This window comes from Coregonus clupeaformis, chromosome 28 (assembly GCF_020615455.1).
Source record: "Coregonus clupeaformis isolate EN_2021a chromosome 28, ASM2061545v1, whole genome shotgun sequence".
Classification (NCBI taxonomy): Eukaryota; Metazoa; Chordata; class Actinopteri; order Salmoniformes; family Salmonidae; genus Coregonus; species Coregonus clupeaformis.
Genome location: NC_059219.1, coordinates 32,760,478 through 32,787,546, shown reverse-complemented (window position 1 = coordinate 32,787,546; position 27,069 = coordinate 32,760,478). Strand labels below are relative to the sequence as shown.

Sequence of the window (27,069 nt, the reverse complement as noted above, 5' to 3'; positions counted from 1 at the left end):
AAAATATTTCACCAGGGAGCATGACTTAACCACAGAGGATCATTAGCTTATTTTTTATTTAATTTTTATAGCTCTGGATTGTTTCAAATCTGTAGGCCTGTGCCAATTTGGGAAGCTGCGATTTGGGAAGCGCTCATGGCAATAGGCCTACAAGATTGAGTTGCGGCTATCAGCGATAAGCGCTTAAAATATGTGTGAAGTTTAAAATGTTGCAACAACAAGAAGGGGAGAGGTGTGTGCAGTGCTTGACTTGGGCAGGAGCTCACCAGAACTGAGTACCAACACCTTACATGTTCTACTGCTTGAGTTCCTGCACCTCTTATAAAATATTTGCTCAAAAGTATTGTACAGTTCCTGCACCTAAATATAAACAGTACCGGCACCCAAAATTAGTACCAGCTTCTATTTTAGTCCAAGTCAAGCACTGGATGTGTGGCGAAGATATGGCGTGTCTCTCTTGAATGCATGCGCTCAGCTCTCCAGAATGCGCTCAGCTGTCTCTTGCCAATTCTTGTGCATTCATTGTTTAATTGTGTGAATTGTTTGCTCTTTGATTGCTTATAAGTCCCCATTACATATGTCACCAGTAGGTCTAGTAAATGTACCGTTAATCCCGTGTCATTTACATTAAATTATGTTAATGCATGTATTAATTACAGTCATTTACCCTACGTTGTTTGCAGTGTTGAGTTCACAACCTGCTACACTTGTGAGAAACACGTTTTGGTTTATTTCATAACCATTACAAGTTTTGTAAATTTTTTCATTGTCTTTTGTTTGGAGTGCTCCGTGAGCAATGAGCATGTTCTCTGTCCTGATAAAGTTGAGGGAACGCGTAAAGTTGAGGGAACGCGCGCGACTGAGCACGCACATAAGTAGGCCTACCTGGCCTGCTGCATGCAAAAGTAGGAAAGTGCCCATGTTGCAATGTCAGATTTCTGATTGTCATAACTCTCCACGTCCACCACTAATAAATTGAGATTATCAGTCATTTTTTCTTAATCTCACACAGTAAGTCAACCAAGTCTGGTTCTTTAACATCCATTGCGAATGATAGTTCCTCAGTATTTTTAAATAGCTTTCCAACACTCCCGGCCTCGATAATCACCAAGCCTCGAAGTGAAAGAACGAAATATCATGATCTGATCATTCCATATACAGTTGGGGAAAAAAGTATTTAGTCAGCCACCAATTGTGCAAGTTCTCCCACTTAAAAAGATGAGAGAGGCCTGTAATTTTCATCATAGGTACAGGTCAACTATGACAGACAAAATGAGAAAAATAAATCCAGAAAATCACATTGTAGGATTTTTAATGAATTTATTTGCAAATTATGGTGGAACATAAGTATTTGGTCAATAACAAACGTTTCTCAATACTTTGTTATATACCCTTTGTTGGCAATGACACAGGTCAAACGTTTTCTGTAAGTCTTCACAAGGTTTTCACACACTGTTGCTGGTATTTTGGCCCATTCCTCCATGCAGATCTCCTCTAGAGCAGTGATGTTTTGGGGCTGTCGCTGGGCAACACGGACTTTCAACTCCCTCCAAAGATTTTCTATGGGGTTGAGATCTGGAGACTGGCTAGGCCACTCCAGGACCTTGAAATGCTTCTTACGAAGCCACTCCTTCGTTGCCCGGTGTGTTTGGGATCATTGTCATGCTGAAAGACCCAGCCACGTTTCATCTTCAATGCCCTTGCTGATGGAAGCAGGTTTTCACTCAAAATCTCACGATACATGGCCCCATTCATTCTTTCCTTTACACGGATCAGTCGTCCTGGTCCCTTTGCAGAAAAACAGCCCCAAAGCATGATGTTTCCACCCCAATGCTTCACAGTAGGTATGGTGTTCTTTGGATGCAACTCAGGATTCTTTGTCCTCCAAACACGACGAGTTGAGTTTTTACCAAAAAGTTCTATTTTGGTTTCATCTGACCATATTACATTCTCCCAATACTCTTCTGGATCATCCAAATGCACTCTAGCAAACTTCAGACGGGCCTGGACATGTACTGGCTTAAGCAGGGGGACACGTCTTGCACTGCAGGATTTGAGTCCCTGGCGGCGTAGTGTGTTACTGATGGTAGGCTTTGTTACTTTGGTCCCAGCTCTCTGCAGGTCATTCACTAGGTCCCCCTGTGTGGTTCTGGGATTTTTGCTCACCGTTCTTGTGATCATTTTGACCCCACGGGGTGAGATCTTGCGTGGAGCCCCAGATCGAGGGAGATTATCAGTGGTCTTGTATGTCTTCCATTTCCTAATAATTGCTCCCACAGTTGATTTCTTCAAACCAAGCTGCTTACCTATTGCAGATTCAGTCTTCCCAGCCTGGTGCAGGTCTACAATTTAGTTTCTGGTGTCCTTTGACAGCTCTTTGGTCTTGGCCATAGTGGAGTTTGGAGTGTGACTGTTTGAGGTTGTGGACAGGTGTCTTTTATACTGATAACAAGTTCAAAACAGGTGCCATTAATACAGGTAACGAGTGGATGACAGAGGAGCCTCTTAAAGAAGAAGTTACAGGTCTGTGAGAGCCAGAAATCTTGCTTGTTTGTAGGTGACCAAATACTTATTTTCCACCATAATTTGCAAATAAATTCATAAAAAATCCTACAATGTGATTTTCAGAAAAAGTTTTTCTCAATTTGTCTGTCATAGTTGACGTGTACCTATGATGGAAATTACAGGCCTCTCTCATCTTTTTAAGTGGGAGAACTTTCACAATTGGTGGCTGACTAAATACTTTTCCCCCCCACTGTATCAGGATAAAACAGCTGTCTGTTCCAAGCTCACTGGCACTGGAAACTTTGAGGGCCCGGAACAGTTGATACCAGTGGCGGTCAGTGCCGTTTAAGATGTGGGAGGACAATTTTTTTTTTCATGAGCATGGCCTTATTTCTATTACAGGATATTGGTTGACTCTCATTCATATTCCATTCACCCAGTTCAATGTAAAGTGATAGGTTTAGGCTACTACATGATACTAAAATGTTCCTTATACCCATCATGAGGTTGCTACAACCTAGCCTGTGAATGAAAGTTTACATCGTAGGTGCACACAGGTCGAGAGAAAAATTTGAGGTGACAGACAGTGACACATTATCACGACTCAGGATATGACCCAGATGCAGACACAGGAGGTGGATAGTTCGATACTCAGAATATTTATTATACAAAGGGGCAGGTCGAGGGCAGGCAGAGGTTCGTAATCCAAGGCAGGGTCAAACAGGGACAGAACGGCAGGCAGGCTCAGGCTCAGGGTCAGGACAGGCAGAAAGGTCAGATCCAGGAAGACTAGAAAAACAAACTTGAGAGCAGGAGAACCGGGAAACATGCTGGTAAGACCTGACTAGACAAGACTAACTGGCACAGACAAACAGAAAATGCAGGTATAAATACACAGGAGACAATGGGGAAAATTGGGAGACACCTGGTGGGGGGTGGAGACAAGCACAAGACAGGTGAAACAAATCAGGGTGTGACACACATGGCCAAACAGTGACATTCAGTACCGCCTTGCACACTCTTGCCTGCATCTAGCTAATTTAGGGTGTAATCATTAGTCCAACAGTTGCTAACAATATTTTCTATTGGACAAATTCTGGTATGTTTATCCCGTTTTGTTCCGTTTGCTTCCGTTTAAGAAACTTTTTCAACAGAATCGGCAGAATGAATACACCCCTGATCATGCGTAAACACAGTTCACTTTCATAGCAGCCACGTTGTATTCCTTCTCACATCCATGCGCTCTCCTCCTCTCACCTCTTGCCTTTGCTTGTTGGCTTACTGCTGCATTGGCCTATAGGCTATCTCTGAATTCTATGTGCTAATTTCTTTAGCCGCCAATGGATCACAGTGTATCAATGTGTCCATATGGCAGAGGCTGATGCTCTCGCCTTCGTTGAATTTTAGCTTTTAGCTTTTTATCATTTTACTTCAGATTTTTATTATTAACCACGTGACAATGATTTTGAGAAAGAAAACGTTATTATTGAAACTAAAATGCTCATATAAAAAATGATCATAACTGGCATGCAGATCGGTAGAAATGGTAAGATAAATTGTAAGCTTCCCCAAACTTGAAACTGAAGAGCTATAACACCCATCATTTTTTTGGCATGCACACATAGGAGGTCCCATGAAAAAACGTGCCCACTTATGGAAATCAACGGCCATCCAACTGATTCGTTCTGGCGCTGGCCCTGTTCGACACACACACACACACACACACACACACACACACACACACACACACACACACACACACACACACACACACACACACACACACACACACACACACACACACACACACACACACACACACACACACACACAGTGAAGTATAGAGTACAAAGGCAAGAGTAAAAGTATGCCAGCTGTTATGATGAGTTTCTCTGGCATCAAGTAATTCAGTATGCAAGAGAATAGTTAAACACTTAGATGGAGAGTTGGTTCAAAGTATTTAATATTTACAGTACCAGATTCACATGACAAGCGGTACGGGCGTAGCCTATTGTCATCTGAATGACTTACATAGAAAACCTCTCAGTTTATATCATGCTTTCCGAGCTAAATCCATCAAACAGTTGCCAACCATTATTGAGTGTCACTCCCAACAACAATAGTATCATCCTATATGGTATCGTGTTGCACCGTAGTCAGTATATTCCATCACGTACTCCTTCTAAGATTAGCACCAGTGGCCCCCAAGCTATCTTGGCACGCAGACCTTCTGGCACCCACCAGTGACAGAAATAAATACATGGAATGTCCTCATCCTCGCAATCCCATGCAGCTCATAAGATCAAATACATTAACAAATACTGTGTAAAAAGACGTCATATCACCAGCCTTATTCGTAACCTCCTCTAGTTGCTCATCTCTCTCTTAAAGATTAACTGAACACTCAACCTCTGTGTACGTTCTAATCAAGGCCAGGGTGGACCAATAATCAACGTCCATGGACGTCCTGCGCCAGTCGGTGCCTGCTGGGAATAAAACACCTGTCTTTATCAATGTCTCTGTGGTCGAGCAACATATCTAAATATGGGCTTTGCTGGTGGTAGGTGTGTTTTGTGCTGATCAGCAGCATATAAGAGCGGGAGGATCGAGCACTAATAAACACACACTCTCACTGTGGACAGTCACCTCTTCATACCTGTCTGCCTCTATAGGTGGGCCAAATGGAGCGATGGAGGATGAGCTTACAGGGTAAGTGTGGTATTATATATTTGAAATACTCTTATATTGTTTTGGAATGGACTTTAGAATGCAGCTTGAAATATTGTTCCATTGTATATTCATTTGGCATTGTACTGTATATGCATATTTGTAAATACAGTTCATGGCATGCACCTTGAAATGTTGTTCCATTGTTAATGTTTTTTGGCTGACTTTCAAGGGGAAGTTCAGGATTTTACATCTTGGTGTTAGATGGTTCCTCACCCTGAAAGTAATCTATGGGCCAAGATAAACTATAATCCATTGTTCGGTTTTCTTTAAACAGCAACTACAAACAGCTAACTTTAGCCACCGCTAGCTAACAATCAGTGGGAGTGATAGGGTTAATCGTGCAATTAAAAAAAGGTAATGACCAAATTAACTGAAATCAACTCATTATTTGGTTTAACTTGTGATTTGGCCATGTATCCCTTTCGTGCAGTCAATGACCAAAAGCACCCTCTTTGGCCTCATGGGTGGAATGTTATTAATATTTTTCATAATTTCATCATTAATAAAGATTATTTAAAAAGAAACAATGTAAATCTGGTGTTTCTAACAGTTTCTTTATAGTTCAGTCTTCTGTGATGTGTATAGAAAGTGCAATACTGGGATGCAAACTCAAAATTGAAAACATTTCAACTCTATATCTGACATGGTACAGGTGTCTTATTTTTTAAAGCCCATAACCATGTCTGTGAGGTGTATATTTTTGTATCAAAGTAGATTTGTTTGACTACCAAGAATCACTCTGTGTGACCCTGATTTAGGCCACTGCAGTAAAAGGTAAAACAATTCTGGTTGCTCCTTTCACTTCCATTGATTGCTAGCTAGTGGTAGCTAAAGTTAGCAAAAGTTTGTGCTGCCTGTTTTCGTTTTCGATTTGAGTTACTTCAATTACAGATTCCAACCCTATTTTTGGTTTGTGAAAAAAATAGGGTACATATATACATTTTTGCTTATTCAACCAACTAACAAGAAGCTTATTAATGCAGCTATGCAAATCACTATTTTTGCAGGTAATGTCATCAATAGGACAAGATAATCCAATTGAGCTTTCATTATTGTGTTATCTTACCTTGTGAGTTACATTTATTGCACTCTCCAATGTGTTATAAGGAAATGAATGTCCAGTTTTAAGCTGGACAGTTACGTATGCCATGCCTGTTCATAGTTTATTTACATTTTACATTTTAGTCATTTAGCAGACGCTCTTATCCAGAGCGACTTACAGTTAGTGAGTGCATACATTATTTTTTTATTTTTTCATACTGGCCCCCCGTGGGAATCGAACCCACAACCCTGGCGTTGCAAACACCATGCTCTACCAACTGAGCTACATCCCTGTTTATCTGTCTTTATGACCTAGGCAATATGGAGTTGTATCAGAATCTTCACGTGATTCAGAAGACTGACTCATTGTTTCAATAAAATTCCCCTGGTTTCTTGTTCATGATACTAAACTGACATGGACTTCTTCCTCACTCACAGCCAGCATGTTTCTGTTCATGCTGTTCACTACTCTTCTGCTGGGTAAGTTCAGTCTTAACCCAGAGCAACTTGTGTGGTCCTATCAATACGACACATGATAGAACATGTACAAATGTAGGATCTTAATTTTGCTGCACTGCAGGAAATGCAGATGAGCTTCGTGATTTACATAATTCACTGAAAACCCGCACTAACACACGGTTATATTAACAGTATTGCACTTTTCATGTAGCCTACTTTGGCCAGCTAAAAGCCTATCACCACCGATCAAGCAACATTATGGAATAAATGTTCAAATCCTGTTGCTGCAGGATTATTTTGCTGTGACAATATAAGTTAAATTAAGTTCCTAAATCTGTATAGTGATTTGTGAATGTTTTGTGGTCTTATGGTTCGAATTGCTCTGTGGATGCTCTTTTCACAGTTGTATCCTCAGTGTCCAACACAGATGTTCTAGTACGGGATAGATCCTCTGTGACTTTGCTCTGCAAAAACTCTGACATGAGTAATGCCTGCTGGAGCAGAACATTTAGTAATTGGTTTCGATGGTTGAACCAATAGTGGAGGTATTCGGACCTGACATTATTTTTGGCCCGATACACCCTGACAAATACAGTCTCAGAGGAGACCTGAGCATTAGAGAGGTAGACCTCACCCTTTCAAATGTGAAGCCAGCAGACGACGGGACCTACTGCTGCATGACCAGTGCTTCACCAGACCCACTGACCTACCGTCTGAAAATAGTAAATGACAAGTGGTTTAAGTCAATGTCCTTAAATTCTGGTCCAGGGAAAGTACTCCCTTTCTAAATATGTGTTGCTCTGTGTGCCTCCATTATTTGCTTGTGTCACTGACAGTTGTCACAAACAGTATGTTTACTAACAACTCACTGCGACACTAGACGTTTGCCCAACAGCCGCAAAAACTGATTTTGGAATGTCGAATTATCACTAGAATTGACTGCCTCGTCAAAATAATGACAATAGCTCATCAAATTGATGACTTCAATGACGCAATAACTCAGATTTGGCAAGGACTCAACTTGGTCAGGGCTATTGTTAAGGGAGAAGTTACACGACCATTAGACCTGATCACGTGGTTCTGCGAATGAGTTTAGCTAGCTAATGCCACCACGACATCACCTACAAGTGTGATCATGGATTTCTATTGGAGAAGCAGTTCCTGGAACTCTTCATGTATATTCTCTTTGATAACAGGGTAACCCCCGCTCAGCTGCCTTCTGGTGGATGAACTGCCACACTGCCTCCCGATGTTTAACTACCTTGGCCAGACGTCAAATAGCGCAGTCAGAGACTTGCGACCTGGCTGACTTGCCTGTACTGTTTTATTTTGTCTTTGTCACACAGGTTGTGTGAGGGAGCTCCTGAAAGATCTTTCTTTCTTTTATAATGATATTAAGTACTTTGCAAGCCCAAATGCAAAACAATGTCAACAGAGCTGCACCCAACTTGATGCCTGCCAGTATTTCACATATATCACCAGGTAGACATGTTAAATCGAAATATACAACGTTCCAATGGTACAGCTGGTAGTGTCATTTTAATAACTGTTACTGGTACCCACAGATATCCTATCAAATTACGATATATCTAAAAATGCATTGTTTTATCCAATATTTTACCACATTTGATCAGTTTCTAGAATTAAAGCTTTTCTTTACCAATATGGATGATTCTGTTGTTAGAATCTCATTGTGCATTCTAAGGATTCTGTATGTAATTCTATGCTGCTACCAGTACCACTGATCATAGTAGTTCATAAACCATGAAAAGGTATGTCCAGCTGCACATGGCTTCATGAGTTAGCAATTACACAAACTTTCATATGCAACAGATATCAACATAATCAAAAGTTAAAGTCTAACTAAATATTGATCTTCTCACAAAGTCGACAGGAGTGCTATCTGAAGGGCTCAACTGGTGGCAGGGCAATGAATGTGATACACTTAGAAGACAGAGTTTCAGGCTACACCCTTAAAAACTGTGAGGAAAAAGGTAAGCACCCACACCTGACGTCGAGATTCATAACTTTTATCAGCAGATCGGTATAAAGACACATTCTGCAGCTTTTCCTTCTCTTTTGGACTACTATTATAGGTCGTATTCACTAGAACCAGAAAGGAAGCAAACGGGCCAAAACAGAGAGCGAGTAGCCTTGTTGTTTGTTTTGAGTGGTCTTCAGGGCTAAAACTTTATAAAAGGCATCTGGCCATCCACAAACACAAATATAATTATATACAGTACCAGTCAAAAGTTTGGACACACCTACTCATTCAAGGGTTTTTCTTTATTTTTTACTATTTTCTACATTGTAGAATAACAGTGAAGACATCAACACTATGAAATAACACATCATCAGGAATCATGTAGTGACCAAAAAAGTGTTAAACAAATCAAAATATATTTGATATTTGAGTATCTTCAAATAGCCACCATTTGCCTTGATGACAGATTTGCACACTCTTGGCATTCTCTCAACCAGCTTCATGAGGTAGTCACCTGGAATGCATTTCAATTAACAGGTGTGCCTTCTTAAAAGTTAATTTGTGGAATTTCTTTCCTTCCTAATGCGTTTGAGCCAATCAGTTGTGTTGTGACAAGATAAGGGTGGTATGCAGAAGACAGCCCTATTCGGTAAAAGACCAAGTCCATATTATGGCAAGAACAGCTTAAATAAGCAAAGAGAAATGACAGTCCATCATCACTTTAAGACATGAAGGTCAGTCAATACGGAACATTTCAAGAACTTTGAACGTTTTGTGATGTCACGAGAGGCTGTGTCCTGGAGGGACGTTACATCCCCCTGAGGTGGCTGCAAACCCAGACAGCTATGGCTCCATCTGCTGGTATGGTCGGGAACTCCAACCCTCTATGGCCAATCTTCCCACGCAGCTGAAACCAATCAGGAGCTGATGAGCTGAAGGTTTGGGAAGGGAAGAGACACAGTCTCCAGGCGGGGCTCTCTGGAGGACAAGAGTGCTGCCCGTCCACTTCCATGAGGAATATAAGGATTTGGAGATACTTACCTTTGGAAAATACTCACCTTTGGATATATGCACCTGTGGAAATACGTGTGGGACATTTGGAAGGACGTTTTGCTGGGTTGGCCACTAGCTGCAACGTGGAATACAGTAAGACTGGGGAAAAGTTATTTGAGCGAGGGAGAGTTATGATTTTGGATGTGGAAGAGACATCCCTGAACTGTTAACCCTTAAAGAGCCACCAGAGAACAGAATTGTGTTATACTTTCGTTAGTTTCCCAAGACCTTTAATAAAATCCTTGTTTTGGTTGAACCTGGTCTCCTTGCACTACTTGAGCAATCCCGCTGAAAGCTGTGTAGCCTCTCGTGACGTCACAGGTGGTGGAGAATACAGGCACGCTCAAGCGTTAATAGTGCATGTCAGAGGAGGATACCGAAGGTTTGATCACCCAGTTTTCCAAGTTGGCCGTAGGCTCCCCGCCGACTGAAATGGAGGACATATTGAAAGCCCTTGTTGCTGGCCAGCAAGCCCAGATGCAAGCAAACGTGGCTCTCTTGGAGGAGCAAAAGAAAGCCAACCTTCTGAAGGCAGAGGAATTGCAGTTGCAGAGACAGAGGGTGGTCCAAAATACCCGCCCAATAAAGGCAAGTGACTTTATATCTAAGATGGGAGCTACCGATGACATTGAGGCATACCTGCATGCATTTGAGGCCACGGCCACTAGGGAAGCCTGGCCCAAGCAACAGTGGGTTGGTCTGTTAGCCCCCTTCCTAACCGGGAAGCGCTGAATGCTGTCCGGGACCTGGGCCCTGACCAGGTTACTGACTATGATGCCCTGAAGTCTGAGATCCTCAGCAGATATGGACTCACAAAGTTTGGTATGGCCCAGCGCTTTCACAGCTGGACCTTCCAACCAGACCCACCTCCTCGGGCGCAGATGCATGAACTTGTCCGAATCGCAAGGAAATGGCTGGATCCGCAGAGGAATACAGCAGCGGCGGTGGTGGAGGCCGTTGTGGTGGATCGTTACCTACGCGCCCTGCCTTATGAGGCAAAACGGTTCATCAGTCAACAGGCCTTGACCACGGCTGATCTGACCGTGGAAGCTGTGGAAAAGTACCAGGCCACAGCGGAGATGCTGAATGCTTCCCGAAAAGACCCCAGGAGTGCGGCCCCACCACAAATGGGAAGAACCCGTCCAAAGGACCCCCAAGGTCTCGAACCCAGCCACGTCAGGACTTATCCCGGCTCCAGGGGGAGCCAGAAACCAGGCGGGTCCAAGAAGAGTACACCAGGAGGGGGAAACTCGACAGTGTTACCGGTGTGGGGAGATGGGACATATCTCCTGGCAGTGTGGGAAACCAGCCGATGAACCTATGCCCACTGCGGAGTCCTCCAGCTCAGCACCCACACACCGTTTTGCCTCGCTCTTGGGAGTCGTAGATGGCGGCCCAGATCGACCCCCCCACCTGCCCGGTAACTGTGAATCACCATGATGTGGAGGCCTTACTGGATTCTGGTAGCCGGGCCACCCTGGTGCGTAAGGATTTGGTGGGCCCCACGTGTCTGACCCCGGGGAAAGTCCTCCCAGTTTCCTGTGTCCATGGGGACACCAGAGAATACCCCATTACTGAACTTACAATGACCAGCACACGGGGAACCATACACACGACGGCGGGGGTGGTTGATTCCCTCCCCGTCCCTGTCCTAATTGGGCGAGACTGCCCCGCCTTTTACCCACTCTGGAGAGAGTCTCAGGAGAGGATAACCCGAGTACCTCGGAAACGGAGAGGCAAGACTCATCCTGGGAAGGCTCCGGTGCAATCCTCCGAGTTACTCACTCCTGCCCGGGCTCTGATAGGGATGGCAGGTGCCCAGACCGACACAGAGACGGAGCTACAGAATCTGGACAAAGAACTGTCTGGTCTGAAGGGGACCGCTGAGAGGTATCGTTTGTTAAAGCAACAGTTAGACATGAAGACAGAAGAGTTAGATATCCTCCAGGCTAAACTCCAACAGAGCTCCTTCCCTAAGCAACAGGAGGAGCTGGAGAGGCTGCGCAGGACCATCGAGGAGTGTGAGGAGACCCTGCGCAGTAGTAAGGAGGTCCAGAAGAAGGCAGAGGAGAAGTACAAGGTGTTGGAGAACAAGATGAAGAATGCGGAGGCAGAGAGAGAGAAAGAACTGAAAGCTGCTCAACAGAAGCTAAACTCTGCTAAAACCAAGGCTGATGCGTTCAGTAAGAAACTCAAGGAGAGACAACAGGAGGCTGAGTCCCTGGTCCTAGAGTTGGAGGAGTTGAAGAGAGAGCAGTCTGGCAAGCACCACGGCAATGCGGACGCCCTCTCCCGGCGTGATGCCTTCTTCGCTGCCTTTACCCCGACGAGGACGTCGGTCCCGAGGAGGGGGATGTGTGATGTCACGAGAGGCTGTGTCCTGGAGGGACGTTACATCCCCCTGAGGTGGCTGCAAACCCAGACAGCTATGGCTCCATCTGCTGGTATGGTCGGGAACTCCAACCCTCTATGGCCAATCTTCCCACGCAGCTGAAACCAATCAGGAGCTGATGAGCTGAAGGTTTGGGAAGGGAAGAGACACAGTCTCCAGGCGGGGCTCTCTGGAGGACAAGAGTGCTGCCCGTCCACTTCCATGAGGAATATAAGGATTTGGAGATACTTACCTTTGGAAAATACTCACCTTTGGATATATGCACCTGTGGAAATACGTGTGGGACATTTGGAAGGACGTTTTGCTGGGTTGGCCACTAGCTGCAACGTGGAATACAGTAAGACTGGGGAAAAGTTATTTGAGCGAGGGAGAGTTATGATTTTGGATGTGGAAGAGACATCCCTGAACTGTTAACCCTTAAAGAGCCACCAGAGAACAGAATTGTGTTATACTTTCGTTAGTTTCCCAAGACCTTTAATAAAATCCTTGTTTTGGTTGAACCTGGTCTCCTTGCACTACTTGAGCAATCCCGCTGAAAGCTGTGTAGCCTCTCGTGACGTCACAGTTTCTTAAAGTGCAGTCGCAAAAACCATCAAGCGCTATGATGAAACTGGCTCTCATGAGGATCACCACAGGAAAGGAAGACCCAGAGTCACCTCTGCTGCAGAGGATAAGTTCATTAGAGTTACCAGCCTCAGAAATTGCAGCCCAAATAAATGCTTCACAGAGTTCAAGTAACAGACACATCTGAACATCAACTGTTCAGAGGAGACTGCGTGAATCAGGCCTTCATGGTTAAATTGCTGCAAAGAAACCACTACTAAAGGACACCAATAAGAAGAGACTTGCTTGGGCCAAGAAACACGAGCAATGGACATTAGACTGGTGGAAATCTGTCCTTTGGTCTGATGAGTCCAAATTAGAGATTTTTGGTCTTTGTGAGATGCAGAGTAGGTGAACGGATGATCTCCGCATGTGTGGTACCCACCGTGAAGCATGGAGGAGGAGGTGTGATGGTGTGGGGGTGCTTTGCTGGTGACACTGTCTGTGATTTATTTAGAATTCAAGGCACACTTAACCAGCATGGCTACCACAGCATTCTGCAGCGATACGCCATCCCATCTGGTTTGCGCTTAGTGGGACTTTCATTTGTTTTTCAACAGGACAATGACCCAACACACCTCCAGGCTGTGCAAGGGCTAATTGACCAAGAACAACAGTGATGGAGTGCTGCATCAGATGACCTGGCCTCCACAATCACCCGACCTCAACCCAATTGAGATGGTTTGGGATGAGTTGGATCGCAGAGTGAAGGAAAAGCATCCAACAAGTGCTCAGCATATGTGGCAACTCCTTCAAGGCTGTTGGAAAAGCATTCCAGGTGAAGCTGGTTGAGAGAATGCCAAGCCTGTGCAAAGCTGTCATCAAGGCAAACAGTGGCTACTTTGAAGAATCTCAAATATATCATTTTTTTTTTTTTTTTTTAAACACTTTTTTGGTTACTACATGATTCCATATGTGTTATTTCATAGTTTTGATGTCTGCACTGTTATTCTACAATGTAGAAAATAGTAAAAATAAAGAAAAACCCTTGAATGAGTAGGTGTGTACAAACTTTTGACTGGTACTGTATATATATCTTAAATTAATGCGTTTTCACAAATGCTATGATATAATCATCAATCCCATTGAAAAGATTAGGGGACATGATACGGAATGAAAGCATAAGGGGCAGTTACTTATACAGAAGACACATTTCAGTTGAATGTATCCCCTTTTCCCTTTCATTTCCCTTTCACAGGGTAATCGAAACGTTTGTTTTGGTTTTCTGTTGCAAAACTTTTTGCTATGGTGTACAATAATGAATAGACCCTGATGTCAAGATGTTTCTCTTCACAGGAAATAAAACTGTAAGCATGGTGAAGATGTTTCTGAAAGTACCCCCAGGAGTTGACCCCAATGACCCTCTGGTGAAAGAGAAAATTCTCACACAGGTGGGAGGAGAGGCTTCAGGGAGGAACTTTGGATCTTTGCTATAGATTTGCTATGGCTCTTTGACAGTGTTGTACTGTAGCCTAATCAATGAAGTGAAAGAATACTTCTCAGATATGTGACAACACTTATACAAATGAGTAACTTTAGTGGATGTCCTCCTCGGTTGGGGGCAGATCACAGAGGAGGTGGCCGTCTGTTACCGGAGGGCGATGAAGGGGGAGACCCAGGCAGGAGAGGAGAAGGGGCGCCAACCGGGCCGTCGTCGGACAGGCGAGAGGCACTCCCAAGACATTTTTTTGGGGGGCACACGGCATGGACGATGGGGCTGCTGGAGGCAGATAAAGGGCGAGTTTGTGGACGAGGAGAGAAGGCCACCAGGTTACGGGGGCCATTGGTCGTTAGAGGGAGGGAGAGTATAGAGGCACGGCGAGAGGTACTGAGGTGTGTTACCAGTCCGGTCCGGCCCGTTCCTGATCCCCGCACAAGGCCAGTGGTGTGTGTTCCCAGTACGGTCCGGCCTGTTCCTGTCCCTCGCACCAAGCCTGTGATGCGCGTCGCCAGCCCGGCCCGGCCTGTTCCTGCCCCTCGCACCAAGCCTGTGGTGCGCGTCGCCAGCCCGGCCCGGCCTGTTCCTGCCTCTCGCACCAAGCCTGTGATGTGCGTCGCCAGCCCGGCCCGGCCTGTTCCTGCCCCTCGCACCAAGCCTGTGGTGCGCGTCGCTAGCCCGGCCCGGCCTGTTCCTGCCCCCCGCACCAAGCCAATGGTGTGCGTCGCCAGCCCGGCCCGGCCTGTTCCTGCCCCCCGCACCAAGCCAATGGTGTGCGTCGCCAGCCCGGCCCGGCCTGTTCCTGCCCCTCGCACCAAGCCAATGGTGCGCGTCGCCAGCCCGGCCCGGCCTGTTCCTGCTCCCCGCACCAAGCCTATGGTGCGCGTCGTCAGTCCGGCACAGCCCGTGCCTGTTTCACCGGTGCCTCGTCAGGTACTGGTCAGCTGCTCCACACCGGAGCCTAAGCAATCCGCTCCCCCGATGTCCACCAGCCAGCGGGACCAGACCAAGTGCGCTACGGGGGGGTTGTTAGAGGGTGGTGGTCACGCCCGGAGCCGGATCCGCCTCCGAGGCGGAATGTCCACCCGGCCCCTCCCCTGTTGGGTTCATGTTGGCGCGGTCGCAGTCCGCGCCTTTGGGGGGGGTACTGTCACGCCCTGGCTCTGGGGACTCTTATATGTTGAGCCAGGGTGTGTAGGGTCTATGTTTTGTGTTCTATGTTCTGTTTCTAGTTCATGTGTTTTCTAGGTTGGCCGGGGTGGTTCTCAATCAGAGACAACGAGAATCAGCTGTTGCCTTGTTGTCTCTGATTGGGAACCATACTTAGGCAGCCTGTTGTGCACTTGTGTTTGGTGGGATCTTGTTCCGTGTTGGGTTGTGTTCATGACCGAGGACTTCACGTTTTGTTTTGTTATTTTGTATCGTGTTGCCAGTACTCTATTAAAAAGAGATGTACGCATATCACGCTGCGCCTTGGTCCACTCATTATGACGATCGTGACAGAAGGGCTCAACTGATGGCAGGGCAGAGAATGTGATACACTTAGAAGACTGTTTCAGAGCAAATTCTGGCGCAGGTGAGAGAAGAGTTTTCAGGAGTCAGTCTGTGTCCCAATCCTCCCAGATAGATGTACTGTCCTCGTTTCCTATCCTTTGTGAAGGAACATGAAAGGTAATAGAAGGCTGATGAAAACATATCCAGCCATTTTACCTTTAGTATCAGTAGTGATGTAACAAAGGCTAATTAGAAAGGAGGATATTCACAACCATAAGGACACAGCCAGTGCCGACATTAAAGATACAAAACAACCTTCTTATAAAGCCATAATTAAAATACAATACCTGTGTAATATCAACAGGAATATTAGTTTCAGGGAGGAACTTTGGATCTTTGCTATAGATTTGCTACGGCTCTTTGACAGCGTTGTACTGTAGCCTAATCAATGAAGTGAAAGAATACCTCTCAGACATGTGACAACACTTATACGAATGAGTAAATGGCCATCAGATAATTTTCTGTGGATCACATCTTTACACAGCATTTGTCATCCATGTTGTTTTTAGATACAGGCAGAGATCACCAAGAGAGATGGAGGTGCAACTGTGCGATGGAAGGAGCAGCCAGATGGTAAAGTCTTCCAGAAGGAAGAGAAAGAGGAGAGGAAGCAGGAAGGTAAGTCAGACACAAGACATGACCACTTGAGAATGTTCCCAGTCTGTTAGTCCATTTAGTTCTCATTCTGGGTTATTCTGGGTTCATATCTCAATATAACACATCATAATAACAATAGCAATACATGTTACAATACCTCTTCGTGTGTGTGTGTGTGTGTGTGTCTGATTATCCCTTCAGGACATTGTGTAAAGAAATCACAGGAATGCTTATTGAGATGACAAAGTGGGCTGCAACATTTGAAACAGCAGTCAACTGATTGACAATGGGCAATTTCTTGTAATTGTTCTGCTTTATCTGAAATGTTACATGATGTTCAAAGAGTTGTGGTAGGTGCAACAGGGTACATTGCCTTGTTAGTCATAATTTAGCAAAGGTAATGCCTTAATTATTTTATGTACCCTTTATTTAACCAGGATCAGTTACATCTCTTCTTCATGTGAGCCTAGTGCTTATTGTAGCAACGTGTAAAAAAAGCTAAAGATCCGCATTCAATCAAAGCTAGAAAACAGGCTTCTAGGGTAAGACAAAAACAAACCCATTAACTGTGGGATGAGAAACCATGAATGATTTAATATTCTATAAGTACAACTATTATTTCACCATAAACACAGACCATTGAAAGCATGATTCCTAGCATGTTAACAGTTAAAAAAGAATGGTGCCTGAGTTTGATTGAATATGGGCTAAGTGTGTGCTAAACAAATGCATGCAATATCAACATTCTAGATTATAAATTATGTCAAACTATGTAATGAAACTGTTCACAAGTTAGATATGTAGAATTGTTGCAATGTAACAAATAAAACTTCCACAGAGTATTTTGTCTTCACTGAAAACATTAGCCTGACCATTGTGGCTTTATAGTGTGTTCGTAAATTCACTCTGGAGTGCCAGAGTGCGCTCTGGGCGTTCTTAAATTTAGAGCGTTGTCAGATTGTCCGTTCGTAAAGGCAGTCAAGCACCCAAGCTAACTGGCACTTTGAGGTCAACCCAGGTTGGGCTGGCCTTTGTGGGCTAGCTCAAATTGCGTTTCCAATGCCTCCAGAAAATAGAAATGATTTCATGTTGCTAGGTAGCCAATATGTGACTGCAGCTGGCTTCGCTAATATAGCTAGCTAGCTAGCAAGATTTAGAAGAATTGAATTCACTCTCACCATGCTATAACTAAAGTTACCCCATACTTCTGCCAGTGCCAACCAGACTCAGAGCATGTACTGTATTTAGCTTGCTGACGTTAGCTAGATAGCTAAACGGTTAGCGTCGTCGCGAGCGTAACAGGCTAGCTAGCTTAATTCCTACCTTGCTTGCCATGGCATTAGCTTCAGTTAGTTTCAGATAGTTTTCAGACCTGATTTACTAGTTTTTATTTAGTTTGAGTTTTATAAAAACATTGCTATTTCGTTTTTATATAATTTATTTTCAGCTTAAGTTTTAGTGTTAGGGACAGAAATGTGTGGCTTTTTCTCTGTTAGCTTTTGATAGTGTTGCACAAGCTAGGCCTATCTGAGACATCGCAATCTCCTGGCAGCATTTACCCGCCAGATTTAGAAACGTCAAAACCCCATTAGAAAAAGGCTTGAAAACCCAATTAGATTTTTGGCCAAAATTATAAATACAACTGAACATAATTCATGATGTTCTTTTGTTTTTTAAAAGTTTCTTTTGGAGACAAAGATAATAGTTTCAGCATAGTTTTAGTTTTTCAAGCGAGCTTGTTCATTATTTTATTTCAGTTAAAAAAATAGTTTTTTCATGATTCAAGTTTTAGTTTGCTATAATAACCTTCTCCCACACAGACTTGATCATCATGCGGCTGGCTCGGACCGAGTACGGGACAGGTCCTTTCCAGGTCGCCCAGTTGAGGCCGGAGTTCCAGCCGATGTGTTCGCCGGCGGGGTGCCAGTCACCGTTCAGGCTGGCGGAGCCACAGCGGCTGTACCACCACCCTCCTCCATCCAAGAAGCTGCACTCGTTCACGGCAATGTCGCCAAATAAGATGCAGGGCGAGCAGCCATCATTGTCCTTGTCGGTTGTGCTGAATCCAAAACCATTCTGGTCAATGCCGGCGTATTTCCCACGGATGGCATCACCTACGGAGATACAGGGAGTGATGAAGAGAGAGTACATCAGTCCTACTTCTAATTCACTCTTAATTGTATTGACTTCAAAGGCATACAACATTTAAGAATATCAACCCAGCATACATATCATATGACATATATGTGATGTGTACAGGTCCCATTGCTGCCACCAAATGTGAATAAACTATAACACTGAAGTAAATAATATGACCACTGTCACCTTGTGCTGTTGAAATTCACTGTTACCTGCGTTGCCCCTGTAGGCTCCAACGTTCAGCTTGTAGGCCTCCTTCTCCGTGCCCAGACGGAAGTCACTGTACTCAGCGAATGCAGTGCCCTTTTCAAAGTCCCACAGGTCGACCCGCATAGTCGATCTCCGCCCCTTGCCCCCCTTGGTTAGAGCAAACACCTTACTCAGACCCAGCCAGTGGTCTTCTAGGAAACAACAGGGAAGAGAACTGAATTGAGGAAAATGTACTCAACATAAATGCACTGCAGTATCGGGAACCCTCCATGATAAGTTGACTTAGAAGTAAACATGAGCATTATAGACAAACATTTATTTCAATTGTCTAACATTGGCTCAGCAAACTACACAGTTCTCAGTATCAGTTGCTGGGGGAATATGTGGTGCTCAGAGGGAACCTTCCTTACTCTGTAAATGCCCAAAGCCTTGTTCGTATTCAGCCCACGTCTTGTTGAAAAGAACCTCTGCCCCGGTGCGCATTTGAAAGACTGTCCAGCCTCCGTCCGCCAGCATCTCACAATACACCTGTATACAATATAAATGTACTTTTGAATCAACAAATTGTTTTGTTGTGAACAAAAACAGTCCAAGAATGAAACCCTGTGGAACTCCAGTAACTCTGGCAAGCCTGGCGACACCTTCAACATTCTGTAGCTAAGCTTTACAACCCCTGTGTGGTTGTGTAACCAAATGACAACAGTAGATATAGTACATGGCCTAAATATTTGGATGTTTCCATACCTTAAAGGGGGATCTGACCCCTGCAGGCTGAATGACATACACTCCACTGGTGGCTCGGGGGGAGAGAATTTTGATTTGTGTGCAATCTATCCCTGAAACACGCAAAAACACATGCACATACACAATAAGGTATTGAAAAAGGTAATGGACAGGTTAAGAATGGCTGTCTCTTGTGTTTACAATGCAAGTTAAACAAATAAAAAAACGACCACTTACTTTGAACAACTAAAGGTGTTTTCTGGCCCTGTACAAAACCAGCAGATAAGTAATGGTTACTCCCAGATTTAAAGGAATAATATGTTTCTCTGTTTATCAGTGTTGACTGACTGTGTTCTTACCTGAGTCTGGTCAGTAAGGCAGATGAGACAGACCACCAGTCCACAAAAAAATATCCTATTCCACATTTTGTCCAAAGTTCTGATAGCGAGAGAGAGAAAAAGATGGAGTGATTAACATTTGTCAGCTTTTTCCTTTTTATGGGTAGCATTGATATGACATACAATTTTTTTTATTGTAATTAATATATTTTGGAAACTGATAAGGAAATGTCCAACTCATCTTAGCAAACTAGTGGCAAATATCACAACATTATCACAGAGAACCTGAAACGTCACCATTCCCACTCCATTCACAACACAGTGATCACCATACATGTTCCCTTGAAATTCAGTTTGACCAAATAAGGGAAAATTAAACAGTTATAGTATATACTTTTTGTTATGCTGCCATCATTAGACATTTCACACAGGATAAATATTATGTTAGTTATTATAATCACAATTTTGAAATATGCCTGTGTGTGGTTCATGTAGAGAAAACCTACCTTGTCCTGTGTATTCCTTTACGGTCTATGGTCTACTCCCAGTCAGTTGAAAGTTCATTCAGAGAGGGTGTAAGCCTATTTATTTAGGCCAAGGGTGTGGATCCGTAGGTAACCGGCCGTTCCGCCCCTGTCCCACCCCGTGGATCCCCTGGAAAGATCTGTATCATGTTCTGCGCATATGTTTCTTTACCTCTACTTTACACACAAATTGTTGTGGTCACCCTCCCTTCATATTTCTCACTGTCAATCGTGAACTATAATTCTTCAAGTTTTACCAGAGAAATGTCCATGCAGCATCTGCATGCCAACCATTTCATTCAAATGGGAATATGCATTTAGATCTTTTTAGTAATGTACAGCGTGCAAATTTAGAGAAGATAGTGTTAAGAAACTGTAGCATACCAGTGTTTTGTTTCAATCAAAGCACATATTTGTCCTAGTGGCGCTTTTGAGTTGTGTCTACATGAGACAAAAATGTAACACTTCAAACAATCATCCTAAAATCTCGTAAAAGTCCAGTAAAGTCGGATTCGCAGCCGCTCCAATTTATTTATTGACTGAAGCATCACCTACTCTACATACCCTCACTCCACGTTTCCTGTAACGGTTGTCAGTCCCTTGACCTGACGAAGATCCGTGTTGGATCTAAATGTCGTCAATAAAGGTGGTAAATTGGGAGCATATTCTGTGTGTGGGCCTCTGTTTTTTTCAAGTGTTGTCAGTTGCCTCACAGGATGACAGATATATAGTTAATGTTGTTGCAAAAAAACACTGCCCCACCATGTGCTTGTGCTAATGTTATTGTGGGCTCTGTGAGCCCTGTTGCTATGCTACTCACAGCCCCCGCCCCAAAGAAAACACTCTTAACATTCCAATACTGGAGTTTAGAGGAAATTACAAACTGCCAAGAGTACATCCAGCACAATCCAATGAGCAAGGAATCAAATAAAGTACGTGTTTATGTGTGTATCTCTCTAATGTCTTTAGATGCATCCTATTCACCCCAAAAACAGTTGCCAATTGTTTCAAATGGTATTATTTATGTATCAGGGTTGGGTGGATTACTTGAAAAATGTAATCAGTTACTGATTACAGATTACATGACAATAAAAGTAATTAGTAACGTAATCCACTGGATTACATGAAATAAGTAACACATTTTTGGTAATCTGATTACTTTTGGACACCTCAGTTTATGCTGTAGACCGATCAGTTCCCTCTCTAACTCTGCTCTATGGATATTCTTTCCACAGTTGTATCATCAGTGTCCAACACAGATGTTCTAGTACGGGATGGATCCTCTGTGACTCTGCTCTGCAAAAACTCTGACATGAGTAAAGCAGAAAAATGTAATTGGTTTCGATGCGTTGAACCCATAGTGGAGGTATCAGGACCCAAAAAATGTTTTGTCCTGACACACTCTGACAAACACAGTCTCAGAGGTGACCAGATGGGTATCCTACGAAGCAGGTTTGAGGTGTTAGCGAGGTAACTCTGCAACTCGGAATAACCGGTTTTACGAAAGTGGCTCACCTTTTAGCCAGGAACATTTCTATAGCAATGAATCCTTCAGAACTAGCATGCTCCGGGGCAGGCTAACTCACGGCTAACTCCACTTACCCTGAATGAAATGACTGAGCTGCGAGCTAAGGACCAATGAAATCAGACTCCCTCCCTCTTGCAAAGATTGCATCATCATCCCCTTCATTATCAGTGAAATGTTTTTTGTGTGTTATAAAATATGAATGTTAAAGTATATCACATTACACATTTAGTAATGACAGAATGCATTTTAAACTTCACGCACAGTAACACTTTTGCATGACATTACAATTATTTTATTGATAGAAGTGGGAAAAAAGTGCTTGTGGTTGTGCATTGATAAGCACACCAAAGTCGCCATTAACGATAAGTAATACAATTAAAATAGCACTTCTAAAAGCCTATTTCACACCATAGCTTGCGGAATTTGCAAGATAACTTTTTCTTTCATTTTGATTTCGGCACAAATTAAAATGTGGCACTGACTCGACCATGGATTGATGTTTTAACATTGTCTCAATGAAGAGTTCAGCATTTGAATAGCCATGTGCGACATGCAGTGGTGGAAAAAGTACCCAATTGTCAAAAGTAAAAATACCTTAATAGAAAATGACTAAAGTAAAAGTGAAAGTCACCCAGTAAAATACTACTTGAGTAAAAGTCTATAAGTATTTGGTTTTAAATATACTTACATATCAAAAGTAAATGTAATTGCTAAAATATACTTAAGTATCAAAAGTAAAAGTATAAATTAGTTCACATTCCTTATATTAAGCAAACCAGAAGGCACCATTTTCTTGTATTTTTTATTTATTTACAGATAGCCAGGGGCACACTCCAACACTCAGACATAATTTACGAACGAAGCATGTGTGTTTAGTGAGTCCGCCAGATCAGAGGCAGTAGGGATGACCAGGGATGTTCTCTTGAAAAGTGCGTGAATTTGACCATTTTCCTGTCCTGCTAAGCATGCAAAATGTAACGAGTACTTTTGGGTGTCTGGCAAAATGTATGGAGTAAAAAGTATATTATTTTCTTTAGGAATGTAGTGAAGTAAAAGTAAAAGTTGTCCAAAATACATCTATCAACAGTAAAGTAAAGTACAGATACCCCAAAAAACAAAATTAAGTAGTACTTTAAAATATTTTTACTTAAGTACTTTACACCACTGGTGACATACAAGCGCATTTACAAGCCTGCTAGAGGTCGTAGTACAGATTAAGCCTGAACTGGAATGTGAAGCTAACTGAAGCTAGTTAGCTTTAGAAAACCCTGAGTAGATGTTGCTTGCTTCGTAGGATACCATTCTGAGCACTGGAGAGTCAGACCTCACCTACTGCTGCATGATCAGAGCTTCTCCAGACCAGATGACCTACCATCTAAAGATAGTTAATGGCAATTAGTTTTAAGTCAACGTCCTTCCATTCTGGTCCAGGGAAAGTACTCCCTTTCTAAGTATGTGTTTGCCTCCATTGTTGCTTGTGTCACTGACAGTTGTCACAAAGAGTATTTACTATCAACTCACTGCGATACTAGACCTTTGTCCAATGGTCACAAATGTCGGATTTTGGAACGTTGAATTATGACAAGAATTTACTTGCCTCGTCAAAATAATTGAAGTTTAGCCAACGCTTCAACTTGGTTAAAGAGCGATTGGCACATGTGTTTTCTGTTGCTCATATCAATGCTACATAGGCCGTTTTCAAAGGGATTTGTTGCTTTTTAAAGGCAATCACTCTTTAAGGTTAGGGCAATGGTTAAGGGAGAAGTTACACGACAGTTAGACCTGATCACGTGATTCTGCGCATGCGTGTAGCCAGCTAACGTCACCATGATATCGCCACATGTGTAATCAGGGATTTATATTCACTGTGAAAGTGATGCCCGCTTACGCTTTACTTCCATATCCTTTCCCATGCTGTTTTGAATGGGCTTCAATATTATATAATCAAATTCATTAAAAACACTGTCATTTAAGATATTGTAGCAAACAGCAGGGCAGGGATGTGAACCAGGGATTGACATTAAGGGTTCCCCTATTGTCTGGGGGAAGTGAACTGAGCAGTCGTGCTAGTTGAGCCTGCTCTGAGGTGATAAATAATTCCAGTCTAAAGCTGATTTTTCTCGATCCTCCCCATTTTTTAAGTGAAAGAGAAAATGTATGGCATTTATGGAAGTCGAGCAAGTTGAGCCTGCTCTGTGAACATTTTGTACTGACAACAACCAAAATACAAATAGTTCCACAACAGATATTTCTGGTTCCTCCCCTATGTGTAGGTGAAAGGCTGGCAATACTGTATATAGCATTTCTGCATATAAATAGCTAATTTACATTTTGGGTCAAGTGATCATAATCTTTGGGCAACCAACATTTTTTCCTGAGTAGCCCAACGAGCAACTGCCTTTCAGACGTTAAACATCAATCCCTGCAAACACCCTACTCATCAGGCCAATAGTGTTAACCCACATGGTGGGAATTGTAATGTGGCTCATATAGCGAGGATTGCTACAATATACACTGACTGCACAAAATAACAGGTGAAAGCTATGATCCCTTTTTGATGTCACCTGTTAAATCCACTTAAATCAGTGTAGATGAAGGGGAGGAGACAGGTCACAGAATTATTTTTAAGCCTTGAGACAATTGAGACATGGATTGTGTATGTGTGCCATTCAGAGGGTGAATGGGCAAGAATCCCTGCGGAACGCTTTCGACACTGTAGAGTCCATGCCCCGACGAATGGAGGCATGTTCTGAGGGCAATAGGGGGTGCAACTCAATAATAGGAAGGTGTTCTCAATGTTTTGTACACTCAGTGTATATACAATTATGTTCTGCTAAATGGCATATATACGTTTTTTTCAATCACGTTGGCACGTTTTTCAAATGTAAGTGGTATATTTACAAAACTCTTAGTACAAAAGTCAATACTGATATCACTTGTAATGCCCCCTGTCTTATGTTCAACATTTTTGATTGAGCACTCTTTGGTGTTGAACACATCTTCCACCCCTGAGTCATTCATCCAAAACATTTTTTTTTGTTTATGTGAAATACCATAGTTTAGTTGCAAGATGCAGGCCTCCTTATTGTTCCTAGAATTTCTAAGCAAGCAGCTGGAGGCAGGGCTTTGATTGAGCATAGTCTGGCCGAGAGGTGCAAAGGCGAACAACAATAAGGCACTGGAGTGACGAACCACCCTTGCTGTCTCCCCACTCTCCACTGGGATTCTCTGCCTCTGACCCTATTGAGGGGGCTAACTCACTGGCTTGCTCGCGCTCACCGTTGCCATCCCTTGGAGGGCGCATCACGTCGTTCCAGTTTTTTTCCGGCTATACTCGACGTGAGTGGATTGAGTCACTGACGTGATATTGGCTTTGCGCCTCCTCTGCTTGTGTGGTGGGGGAGATCTTGGTGAGCTATACTTGTCTCAGTGTAGTAAGTTAGTGGTCTGTTGATATCCCTTGTGGGGGCTGTGCTTTGGCCAAGTGGGTGGGATTATATCCTGCCTGATTGGCCCTGTCCAGGGGTAACTTTGGATTGGGCCACATTGTCCCCCAACCCCCTCTGTCTCAGTCTCCAGTATCTATGCTACCCAATGTGGCGGTGGGCTAGGGTCAGTCTGTCCTATCTGCTGTACTGTGTGATCTTAGGCATCCTCTTTATGTCCCCACCCCCCTCCTGGAGAACCTGACCATGCCTCAGGACTACCTGGCCTGAGAACTCCTGTCTGTCCCTGTCCCCAGTCAATCTTGTAGAGCTGCTGATCCAGTTCTAGTGTTTCTACCTGCGGCTATGGAACCCTGACCTGTTTTACCAGAGGTGCTACCTTGTCCCAGACCTGCTGTTTCAACCCTCTCTCTCTCTCTCTCTCTCTCTCTCTCTCTCTCTCTCTCTCTCTCTCTCTCTCTCTCTCTCTCTCTCTCTCTCTCTCTCTCACTCTCACTCCCGGGCCTGCTGTCTGGACATCTGAATGCTTGGCTATGAAAAGCCAACTGACATTTACTCCTGAGGTGTTAATCTGTTGCACCCTCTATAACCACTCCCCTTTGCGTCGTGCCTAAGAACAGCCGTTAGCTGTGGTATATTGACCAATATAGCACACCGCCTCGGACCTTATTTCCTAAATATACAATTCCAGTGATACAACTAGTAGTGTAGTTTTTAGAACGGTTAATGCTAACCACAGATCACGATATATACAGTGGGGAGAACAAGTATTTGATACACTGCCGTTTTTGCAGGTTTTCCTACTTACAAAGCATGTAGAGGTCTGTAAGTTTTATCATAGGTACACTTCAACTGCGAGAGACGGAATCTAAAACAAAAATCCAGAAAATCACATTGTATGATTTTTAAGTAATTCATTAGCTTTTTATTGCATGACATAAGTATTTGATCACCTACCAACCAGTAAGAATTCCGGCTCTCACAGACCTGTTAGTTTTTCTTTAAGAAGACCTCCTGTTCTCCACTCATTACCTGTATTAACTGCACCTGTTTGAACTCGTTACCTGTATAAAAGACACCTGTCCACACACTCAATCAAACAGACTCCAACCTCTCCACAATGGCCAAGACCAGAGCGCTGTGTAAGGACATCAGGGTTAAAATTGTAGACCTGCACAAGGCTGGGATGGGCTACAGGACAATAGGCAAGCAGCTTGGTGAGAAGGCAACAATTGTTGGCGCAATTATTGGAAAATGGAAGAAGTTCAAGATGACCGTCAATCACTCTCGGTCTGGGGCTCCATGCAAGATCTCACCTCGTGGGGCATCAATGATAATGAGGAAGGTGAGGGATCAGCCCAGAACTACACGGCAGGACCTGGTCAATGACCTGAAGAGAGCTGGGACCACAGTCTCAAAGAAAACCATTAGTAACACACTACGCCGTCATGGATTAAAATCCTGCAGCGCACGCAAGGTCCCCCTGCTCAACCCAGCGCATGTCCAGGCCCGTCTGAAGTTTGCCAATGACCATCTGGATGATCCAGAGGAGGAATGGGAGAAGGTCATGTGGTCTGATGAGACAAAAATAGAGCTTTTTGGTCTAAACTCCACTCGCCGTGTTTGGAGGAAGAAGAAGGATGAGTACAACCCCAAGAACACCATCCCAACCGTGAAGCATGGAGGTGGAAAAATCATTCTTTGAGGATGCTTTTCTGCAAAGGGGACAGGACGACTGCACCGTATTGAGGGGAGGATGGAAGGGGCCATGTATCGCGAGATCTTGGCCAACAACCTCCTTCCCT

General features: G+C 43.7%; 1 protein-coding gene across 2 annotated transcripts; it reads right to left on the bottom strand.

Moving 5' to 3' along the window:
* Positions 1-16,928: 16,928 nt before the first annotated feature.
* On the bottom strand, positions 16,929-20,379 carry LOC121543923 (angiopoietin-4-like). Of its 2 annotated transcripts, none has more exons than XM_045208932.1 (7): positions 20,273-20,379; positions 19,788-19,866; positions 19,666-19,693; positions 19,450-19,541; positions 19,116-19,233; positions 18,708-18,893; positions 16,929-18,470 (listed from the first exon to the last, which is right to left on the bottom strand). In XM_045208932.1, exons 2-7 carry the CDS (start codon positions 19,851-19,853, stop codon positions 18,145-18,147), a joined length of 816 nt encoding a protein of 271 aa, XP_045064867.1. In that variant the 5' UTR covers positions 19,854-19,866; positions 20,273-20,379; the 3' UTR covers positions 16,929-18,144. The 2 variants fall into 2 exon arrangements, with proteins under 2 accessions (XP_045064867.1, XP_045064866.1); XM_045208931.1 differs by having other exon boundaries at positions 18,708-18,896; positions 20,273-20,378.
* Positions 20,380-27,069: the final 6,690 nt, after the last annotated feature.